The 10,840-nt window shown below is 52.0% G+C and overlaps 1 protein-coding gene across 2 annotated transcripts in view; it reads right to left on the bottom strand.

Annotated features, from left to right (window-relative positions):
• Positions 1–4,149: 4,149 nt before the first annotated feature.
• The window catches only part of LOC115394873 (CLOCK-interacting pacemaker-like), an 8,217-nt gene continuing 1,526 nt past the window's right edge, over positions 4,150–10,840 (bottom strand). Inside the window, exons 1-5 of one of the 2 annotated variants that reach the window (XM_030100160.1) lie at positions 7,838–8,778; positions 7,484–7,646; positions 6,333–6,505; positions 6,065–6,213; positions 4,150–5,665 (exon numbers count right to left, since the gene is read on the bottom strand). In XM_030100160.1, coding sequence (XP_029956020.1) covers positions 4,433–5,665; positions 6,065–6,213; positions 6,333–6,505; positions 7,484–7,646; positions 7,838–8,048 — 1,929 coding nt within the window. In that variant the 5' untranslated portion in view covers positions 8,049–8,778 and the 3' untranslated portion in view covers positions 4,150–4,432. Of the gene's footprint in view, positions 5,666–6,064; positions 6,214–6,332; positions 6,506–7,483; positions 7,647–7,837; positions 8,779–10,840 lie in introns of those variants that run through there. The other variant, XM_030100161.1, reaches the window with a different exon arrangement.

Raw genomic sequence — 10,840 nt, 5'->3', positions numbered from 1 at the left:
GTCAGATTCGCAAGCAAAACTTTTGGATTTGCAAGCAAAACTTTTTAATTTGCAAGCAAAACTTTAGAATTCAAAACCAAAACTTTTTTCTGTTTTGATGTAAAAAAAAAAAATTTGGTGGGGTTGCCACTTAAATAATTTTGTTCTCAGATCTATTCTATTTGATTGAACTTTTATTTTTTGATTGCAACTTTATGTTTTTCGGTCTCAACTCTCTTTTTCGTTTGCAAAACCTTTTTTGATTGATTGAATAATTAAGACACAAAATTATCTCCATACATGTTCCGCCTGCACCAGCCCTCAAAGTCCTTCACCAGGGCTCTGTACTCCCCCTCCTCACCCCCCCTCACACATGCCACAACAGCAGTGTCATCAGAGAACTTCTGCACGTGGCGTGTGTCGGAGTTGTTCTGGAAGTCCGAGGTGTATAGGGTGAAGAGGAGGGGCGATCGCACTGTTCCCTGTGGCACTCCAATACTACAGGACTGAGATGTAGACTGTTGACCTCCCATCCTGACCAACTGTGGCCTGTTGTTTAAATAGTCCATAATCCAGTTCACCAGGTGAGGGTCCACATCCATGCTGCTGAGCTTCTCCTGGAGCAGCCAGGGCTGGATTGTATTAAAGGTCTTCGAGAAATCAAAAAAGAGCAGCCTCACAGCACATCCACCCACGTCCAGGTAGGAGAGTGCACGGTGTAGGAGATAGAGCACCGCATCCTCCACTCCCACCTTCTCCTGGTAGGCAGACTGGAGTGGGTCCCCCCTACCCTGTACCTGTGGTCGCATGAGCTGCAGAACCAGTCGCTCCAGCATTTTCATCACGTGGGATGTAAGTGCAACAGGTCTGTAGTCCTTCAGCTCTCTGGGGCGGCTCTTCTTAGGTACAGGGACAATGCAAGATGTTCTCCACACTGAGGGGACCCTTCCCAGGCGCAGACTCAGACTGTAGACATGGTGTAGAGGGACCGCCAGCTCCTCAGCACAGACCTTGAGGAGCCTTGGGCTGATGCGATCCGGTCCTGCTGCCTTCCTGAGGTGGAGTTCAGCTCCATCCTCACCTGGTCCACCGATATAGTAGGGAGGGAGGAAAGGGGTCCTGGGATATGCACAGGGAGAGACTGAGGTGCCCCTGGTCGGAGGAACCTCCTGGGTGGAGGAGGGCCGGAGACTGGGGAGGGACTGAACCGGTTAAAAAATATGTTCAGCTCCTCAGCCATCTGGGGGTCAACGCCCCCCAGACTGCTCTTACTGCCACAGCCTGTAAAGGTTTTCATGCCATTCCAGACTTCCCTCATGTTATTGCCCTTCAGTTTGTTCTCCAGCTTTTTCCCATAAGCCTCCCTAGCCTTGTTCAGACAGGTCTTAATCTCCCTTTGTGTCCCACGTCTTCTCTCATCATCCCCACCATAGAATGCACACTTTTTCCTGTTCAGAGCAGCCTTCACATCACGGGTAATCCATGGCTTGTTGTTAGCGTAGCACTTCACAGCTCTGAGAGGCACCACTGAATCCACACAAAAGTTCAAATAGTCAGTCACAACATCCACTGGCACCTCAATATCCTCTCCATGAGGGTCTACAAACACACTCCAGTCAGTAGTGGCAAAACAGTCTCTCAGTTCCTCCTCTGCACTGGGAGACCACCTCCTGACCTGTCTGGTGGTAGAAGCCTGCCTCTTCACAAGGGGAGTGTAAGTAGGCTGCAGGTAGACAAGATTGTGGTCTGATTTGCCAAGAGGAGGCAGAGGGAGTGCTGAATATGCATCCTTAGTGCTTTCATATAACAGATCAATTGTCCCATTTTCCTTGTGGGACAGTCAATGTATTGATGGAACGACGTGAGGGTATCCTCCAGAGTCACGTGATTAAAATCCCCAGATATGATGTAGAGTGCATCGGGATGTTGTGCTTGAAGTGTCGTTACAGTGTTGTAGATTGTTTCCCGCGCCATCTTTGGGTCGACCCTCGGTGTGATGTAAACACAGAGCGTGATGACATGTGAGAACTCACGTGAGACGTAGTAGGGTCGGATGCTAACGGCTAGCAGCTCCAGATCAGGGCAGCAAATGATAGATTTAATTGTCAGATGGTTTGGATGACACCATCTTCTGTTAGCGTACAGAATGAGACCACCTTTGCTTTTCCTGCTGGCGACAGGGTCCAGGTTCGCGCTCACAAAGGAAAAGCCGGGTAAGTCCACGTTAGCATCTGGTAGGTGTTGTGTTAGCCAGGTCTCCGTGAGGAGAATCAGACTACACGCCCTGTAGGTGTGTTGGTTCATGATCAGTGCCAGAAGTTTGTCAGATTTATTGGACAGAGCATTCACATTCCCCATTATGATCGCTGGTACGGGTGATTTAAAGCACTTCTGCTTGATGGTTTTAGCTTCCAGTTTCGCTCAGATGGCATTTACCGGGCTGAACATTGCCCCTCAGTGCCAGTAACTCCTCTCTCGAATATATTAGCCTACTCATGTTGACTGTATGAGTAGATCGGGTGAAAGAGTCCATAGAAAACCATAGAAAAAACAACATAAAGGGTCAGCAACACACACCGAGCTAACAGACGTGCAGCCCTTCTCACGCAGGTGCAATACATTTCATTCCTGTTGAGCAGCAGACCACCAGGACTGGAGCAGGAAAGACCTACAGACACTACAGTCTGAAACCTTCAAACCATTTGATCTGCAGAAAGAAAAGCTGTGAATCGATTCCAGTGGTTTGATTGAAGCAAAACACATGGATGAGGATTAAAGTTCAGCTGTTTAATTTAGTGAGGATGAAAAGATTGATGTGGAGGCAGGATGGACAAAGGCTGTGTCTGACCCGAGACATCACATGGGACTGGAAAGGACATCAACATCCATCCATCCATTTTCAACCTCTGTCCGGTCCGGCAGCAGCAGTCTAAGTAGAGATGCCCAGACTTCCTGTCCCCAGACTTCCTGTCCCCAGACTCTTCCTCCAGCTCTTCCTGCAGGATCCCAAGGCGTTCCCAGTCCAGCTGAGAGACATAGGGCCAATCCCATTTTTCTTTCTAGCCCTCCCCCTTGGCCCTCCCCCTTTGAAACGGAGTGCCAAGGGGTAGGGCTGAAAGTAAACCCCTCCGAATTGGAATACCCCTTCGACAATCACGTACGTCATCAGTAGTCGCCGCTGCCGATGACGGAAGCAGATGCGACAATTGTTTGCTGAAGAATGTTTTCCTAACATTTTCAAACTTTACTCATTGAGAAAATACTTAAATTTATGAACTTCTTTCGTTGCGGACGCCGCCATCTTGCCGATCTTGCATGTCTGGTGGCCGGTGGCGAAGGGCAGCGGCGGGAGCACTTGTTTTGTCCGCCTACACCGCAAGTGGCGGGTGGGGTTAGTTCACTTCCGCATTGGCGGGGACGCTTGCTTCCACACCCGCGCATTCCAGGCAGGCAGTGTTGAAGAAACCAGTTTATTGAAAATAATCTTCTATCTGTTGTGTTTGGAATGCGCCTGGCATGCACGGGTGTGGAAACGAGCGCCCCCGCCAAGGCGGAAGTGAACTAACCCCGCCCTCCACTCGCAGTGTAGGCAGACAAATCAAGTGCTCCCGCCGCTACCCTTCGCCACTGGCCACCAGCCTTGCAAGATCGCCACTGGATCATACCCCTCCGTTTGGAGTGAGCCTCGGGAGAATCTCCGTTTGAAGGGGTGAATAGCCCTCCTTCTTGGCCCTACCCCTATGTCAAAATGACAACTGGGACACTCCCACCCCTCCACGTGAACGCACAAAATGGAGGGGTAGGGCCAAGGGGGAGGGCTACGGGGTGAAATGGGATTCAGCAATAGTCTCCCGAGCGTGTACTAGGTCTTAACTGGGATCTCCTCCCAGTGAGACATGTCCGGAACTCGGGACGGTGGGAGTTAACGGGCGGTGGGAGTTAGCGGGACGATGGGAGCTAGCGTATGATGGGAGCTAGCGGGACGTTTCTGCTGTGAGCTTCCTCAGAGGAGCTGCTGTCTGAAGCTCTGGTCTTGCAGCTCTGCTTCCTCCACTCAGCTTCACGGACTAAATGCCTTTTCTTGTCTGCAATAGTTCAAACAAGCGTCGACAGCATTCTGACTGCAGAAGAAAAAATTGAGTTCTCATAAAAAAGAAACAAACGTAATTTCTAATGGAATTATATTTATTGTGATGAAGCATTAAAAAAACAATCAACCAAATCATAAATGTCCTCATAGTTTGTGCATAGAACATTTACCTGTTTTCAATCTCACCTGCAGATTTCTATCTTCATCTAAAATGTAGCCCACTACAGTGTCAAGTGGTGACCCCGGGCTGACCCCAGGTCAGCACGTTACAGACTAAAGGTCAGATATTGTACTCTCCAGTGTGTCAGTGACTAAAGACCATCAGACAGCCACAGACCGTCAGCCACGCTACACCGGCTGCTTTCACTGCTTAGCTAAGCTCTCTGGCAGCAGTGGGGGGCCATCCTGTTTGGACGGGGGTCTCTGGAGGGACGCACACAGTGAGGGGGGGTCCAGAGGATCCAGAGGACGCTCAGTGGCGTCTGGGGAGGGGGCAAAAAGAGGAGAAGGTGGAGACGTTCCGTCATCCACATAGTGTAGTGTCACCACTGAGGGGCAGCTGCTGTGGACGGTGGAGGTCCGTCCGTGGCGGCGCCTCTGGTCCCCCTGGTCCTCCTGGTCCCCTTGGTCCCCCTGGTTTCTAGTCCTGCCAAGTACCTTCAGACCCTCTACATCCAAGCCGGGGTAGGAACCCGACTCGCTCATGGTCTGGAGGAGTTTGTTCAGGCTGTCGGAGGTCTTGCTGCTCCAGCGCTGCCCCCCCGGCCCCACCTGGCCCCCCTGGCCCCCCCAGGCTGCCTGGCAGAGCAGCTGGGTGTGCTGCCTCAGCTGGGCCAGCTCCCGGTCGGTGGCGGCGTTCTGCTTCAGGAGCTCTTTGGTGCGCAGCGTGATGGCCAGCAGCCCCGACTGCTGCAGGATCTCGGCCGTGTTGAGGAAACGCCGCTGGCGGGCGCTGGAGCCGGCGGTGGCCGAGTGGCGGGCGCTGGAACCGCCGCCGGCCGGGTGGCGGGGGCTGGTGGCCGTGGAGGAAGGCAGAGACGAAGACGGAGGCGAGGAGGATGAGGGGGAGTCCGACAGAGAAGGGGGTGACGGCGTCTGGGAGCTGGAGATGGAGGGGGAGCCCACGCAGTCGCGGCCGGAGCTCTGCGGCCGGGCGGCGCTGGAGAACCGGACGCCGCTGCTCTGGACCGGGTCCTGAGACCGGCTCTGCAGGTCGCTGGTGGTTGACACCAAGTCCCACTTCTCCTCCTCGGTGCACACCCTTTTGCTTTGGCTCTGGCCTTCACCTCCACTCTCCTTGGCCCCTTTGGCCCATGTGGGCCCCTTGGTCTCATGGGAGTCCTTTCGAGGGTGGGGGGCGATGCGAGGGTAGGAGTTGAGGATGGGCAGGTAGGAGCTCCTGCTGCCGTGGCCCTGTCTGCTGCAGCCGCCGCCTTTCTTGGGGGGGTTCTGCGGCGAGGGCTGGCCAGGTGGAGGCGTGGGGGCGGAGGACTGGGGGGCGGAGGCGGCCGGCTGCTGGATCAGGAGCAGCTGAGTCTGGGGCTTGTGCCAGCCCCCGGTCCAGGCCAGGGACCCGTGGAGGAGCTCCGGTGCAGACTGTCGCCGAGAGGCCAGGAGTTTGAGCAGCAAATGCAGAAAAGAGAGAAGAGGAAGATGGAGAGGAGGTGAATGTCACAGAGAAGAACGGAGCAGGACAGACGGATCAAGACGCTTCAAACCCAGAAACTAGACCTGATCCATGGTTTAGAGCGACAGACGGCGTCCAGAGAGCCCCGGTCAAACATCTGGAGACCTGAGTACTGAGTCTGCTGCAGAAATAAAGAATCCCTCAGCTTTCCAGCCTGCCCCCCCCCCCCCCTGCTCTGGTGAGGCTATCCCCCCCCCCCCCCCCCCCCCCAGAGTGTTTCTGGCCGCTCTGCCTTCCCGGTGACGGAGCTCAGCTCGCTGCCTTCAGGCTGCAGCCAGAGGAACAGGAACAGGAAGTGAGCGTCTCACCGGTTTGACCACCAGGTTTTTGAGGACGTAGACGGGGGGCGGGTCTCCATACGGACTCCGCCCAGCGTTCGCGCTCCTGCCATTCAGGTTTTTGCCATTTTCTCGGACAGGTCTGCTCCGGCTGCTGCGCTGGTCATCGGAGCTGGCCTCTGAGCGGCGGGGGCCATGGTGGGGGCCACGGCGGGGGCCACAGGAGAGAAAGACAACCCATATCACAAGGCTTGTCTCCGTCTTCCTGTTTGAGACACAGCGTGTCCACACAGCTCACCTGAGTATCCCGAGTCCTTCTCGGAGTCCCTGTCGCGGTCCCGGAGCAGCGCCGGCTGCCGTCCTCCCTGAGACGCCTGCAGGGCGCTGCTGTTACTCTTGTCTTTGGCGGTCTTGGACGTGCTGTAGGGGGCGCCCTCCCTGAGATGTCCCTGGTCCCTCGGCATGACCAATCTGTCAAAAGGCAGAATAATTGAAATGGAAACCTGTGCCGTCGAAAAACCCAGGGTTTCCCTCAGTGCTTTACAGGCCTGGCGGGCCGCCAGGCTTTTCCTGCCCCCCCGCCAGGCGAAGCGTCGCTGGTTTATTTATTGTAAATGTGTTTTATGCACCAAAACAGTGACACCAAAGACGGTGCTTTTAATGGCAGCTGGTGATACGGTTGCAATGGCGACATGTTATTATGGTCGATACATGAACACACAGGGGTCAGAGGTCAGGCGTATTTTCATCACCTTACCCTACAACCACTGCCTGTCTTTACCTGTCTGCACGCTAACGACTTCCACGCGACATGTCTCGGAGGAAGGGTCAACAGACGTTGGACACTTTCTGTTTCCGAAGTCAGAGGAGCACAGGAGATGGTGAGGTCGCTCGTTCACCCCCAGGCCGGGGGGGGGGGGCACAGTGAGCCCTCCGAGCCGCGGCTGGATGAGGCAGAGCAAGTTAGCATGGATGCTAGCTAGGGCTGCCACAAACGATTATTTTGGTAGTTGACTAATCACAGATTATTTTTTTGATTAGTCGACTAATCGCATCATATATAAATTAAATGTAGAACGTAGTTTATCGCATCACCATGAAGCTGCTCTTATATAACCATAATTAGACTTCAGCTTTAAGTGTTTAAGGTACATTCTAACTAAAAATAAAGACAATTCAGACGATAGTTCATTAAACCTTTATTGAAATATGCAACAAACACTTGTTTAACTGTGTACCATAAAGTGCAAATACTTAAGTAAAATAAGGAAAAGGCACTTGCCTAAACAACACAAAAATTAATCCATCATGTTAATTTCTTATTCCTTAATTTGTGTTTGGCATCAAGCATAGCAACAATGAGGTGGGCACCTGTAACTACGGAATTATTGAAGTTTTCGTCTCACTGACTCAAATAAAACAAAAGTGCATTTTTTGTTCAGTGCTCACCTGTATACAACTTTATTACAATCTGACGCTACATAATCCCAAACTCCACAGGGCTCTGGTTCACCGCCAGGACAGTCAGCATTTCTACATGTTGGAGACAGGCTGCTCTCTCTGGGAGCAGATGTTCTGCTGCAGAGAGAATCCGCTCCGACGGGGTGAAGCTCTGAAACATAACGGTAGAAAACATCAGCGCGACGTCACTTCTTATTAAAACACATCACTGTTAGAGCGTTACAGAAAACATGAAATATGTGCTAAAGGCAGCTAATGAATCAAATCGTGACAGCTAATGTTAACATTGACAGCTATGAGTAAATAGCAAGTTAGACCTCTATGCTAATATTATTAGCTTACCGAGACGACGGTCAATCTTCATCGTTGTCCCGAGCCACGACGCGCTTCTGTTTCGGCTGCTCATGCATCGCAGCTGTGCTGCCGTGGAAGGCAGGTTCTGTCCTGCTGATGCTGCATGGCACTTTTCTCTGACGTTTTCTTGTAATGCTCTCACACTTTGGAGCTCCGCTGCTGCCGGGCGGCCATGTCGTCGCGACTGACACGACTGCATGTGTGTTAAACACAGAGAGGCAGACGCAGCAGTGGAAGGTACCGCGGCAGTTTCGAGACAAAAACAAAGATTGGAGAAAAAAAAAAAAAAAACTTCTACAGGACTATTAAATTAGTCGTGGATTATTTTAATAGTCGACATAATCGTGATTAACCGACTAATCGTGGCAGCCCTAATGCTAGCACGTCGTCAGAGCAGCCCTCTGCGAGCCGCGATGGTAAACATCAAACTAGCGGATGGTTGGTGTTCTGTCCTCAGAATGATTCACTGTCCAGACGATGGAACTGCTTCTGTTTAATGAACCGTCACGAACAACATGCTTCCTTCCCTTCACACACATTCTTCTTCTGCTGCTTCACACTGCACTGTACATCTAACAGCAACACTGCGCCCTCTGCTGGACTGAAGGAGGTACTGCTGGACTTCTGCACTGCTGTGAACTCCATAGAAACAACAAATACTTAAAGAACATAATGGCAGCAACAAGTGTTACCGTAGCAACTGGCAATATGGAAAGTAAGACTCTGCATTTAAGTAAAGTAAGTAAAAATCCTGACAATAACACAAAATAGTCATAATTTCAAAATTTCTGTCAACTTTTAACTTTTTTTTTTTTTACATAAACACAGTGGGCTTCTCCAGCAGTCCAACCACCAGGCTGAGCAAGTTTTCTGGGGGAAACCCTGAAACTGCAAATAGTGAAAGCCTATTGAAGCCCGGTTGTCTGACGCAGACCAGTCTAACCCCATTTACCCCCCCCCCCCCCCCCCCCCCCCCCCCCCCCCCCCCCGTTCTGGGAATGACTGTTGTAACTGGTCTTTAGAAATAAAGCTGAATTGAACTGAACACTGCGTAACACTGCGATATTTTTTAAAACAGTGCTCCAGATGACCACAATGACACGTCAAGCTAATGCTGCACTCCTGCCCTCTAGTGGCCAGTCAGCTGTGGGTGTGGTCAGAGCCCTGGAGGACGGCTGCGATTGGTGGATCACTGACGGGGCCTGAGAGGGGATTCCTGCTCAGGGCGACGCTCACAGCTCCAGACTCCAGACACCAATCTGACGAGGCTGGACTCGACAGGACGAGACACCTGAAACTCAGCTTGGACTTCAACTGCACTACCTGTGACCTCCAAAGACCTGCTATTTCCACCCAAGAGAGAGTGTGTGTGTGTGTGCGCGCCTGTGTGTGTGCGTGCGCGCGTGCGCGCATGTGTGTGTGCACACAGCATCCACTCAAATCACATCAGTGTTGTTCTGATCAAGCGTCACCCAATCACACTGCAGGACGGCGGAGACGAGCTGCTCATCAAAGCAGAAGCTTGAAGAATGGTTCCAAAGACGGCGCCGCTGGACGCACAGAGGACGAGGTGGACGACACACGGAAACACATCGTGGAGCAGAGCCTCGTCTTCGGACGCCGCGCAGAACTGAAGCTTCTCTCTGCTGCACAGGAAGACACTGGACCACCAGCAGGAGCCGGACCAGGGTCTCCACTGGGACCACTGGGACCACTGGGACCACCAGCTCCAGGGTCTCCACTGGGACCACCAGCTCCAGGGTCTCCACTGGGACCACCAACAAGAACCAGGGTCTCCTAATCAAATAAGTACACATTGTACTTCAATTGTAACTAGTAATCTGTAACCTGGGAGATAACCTCACTAACTGTGCTTTTATTCTTTCTTTCTGTATTCGCCGGCCTCCCCTCTTCACTCTCAGTCATCTGTTCTGCAGTTCTGCTGAACTCTGCTCCTGGACAAGTAAAGTAATGGAAAACACTCCTGACTGGTGGCTCTCTGTGTCTGACACACCTTGGATGTTCAGTAAAGTTTGTTCTTGTGTCGGTGGTCCAGTTAATATTTTAATATATTTCTTTGATGGTGGCAGAGCAGAGACATGTCAGTAGTGGAGATCTGGTGCATTACGTAGATCAGTCTACAGTCATATGACGATGTCTGATGGAGATTCTGTGGATAACAGACCGTCTCCTCTGATGTCGGTTGCTTTTCTTTTTGACATGTTGATTTGTGATCAGGTCTTACCTCAGATTGTATTAATGAAAGAAGGAAACAGAGCGAGTACGCAGGTTGTACAGGAGGCAGTAAACACAGCACAGCAGAATCAAACCTTCCATGAAACACCAGAGCAGAAGAGGAAGAGGTCATGACCTGATGATCCACTCATGGCAGAGTTTTGCTCCAATAATTAAAGCTAATAATAATAATGATGATAAAAAATGTTTCCAGCCTCCAAACAACAAAGGTCAGACAATAAAGCTGCGTTCATACTGCCAAATGATTTCCGCGTTTTTGCATCCAAATATAATTGAAAACAACGGGGAACGGACGTTCAACCGGCGACGAAACGCGACGCGTCGGACACGTTTTCGCGGCGCGTCGGGGCGTTGTGGGGTCAGCGGCGCGTTGCGTTGATTCGACCGACGCTGAAGCTGGGAAATCTGAACTTTGACTTGTTGCGTTTTTATGGCAAACCAATCAGAGAGCGTCTCCATGGGGACGTAGGTCAGGGGGCGGGGCCGGGGAAAGCCACACTGGAGCAGCTCCTGGAGCGAACGGGGAAACTCACCAAACTCCTACTGACCGTGGATCATATCGTGCTCCAGGCACAGCGTCCTGTCCGCCGACGGCGTCTGGCTTGAGGAAGCATACACCACTCGCTCAACAGGGTTAGCCATGATGCTAAGCTAACACAGTAAAAGGCCGGAAGCCCCGCCTTCCCACCACTGACGCGTCGCGGCAAAACGCGTTCAGCGTTGGAAATCAAAGTT

Source organism: Salarias fasciatus, chromosome 10 (assembly GCF_902148845.1).
Source record: "Salarias fasciatus chromosome 10, fSalaFa1.1, whole genome shotgun sequence".
NCBI lineage: Eukaryota > Metazoa > Chordata > Actinopteri > Blenniiformes > Blenniidae > Salarias > Salarias fasciatus.
This window is presented reverse-complemented; position numbering and strand designations above follow the sequence as displayed.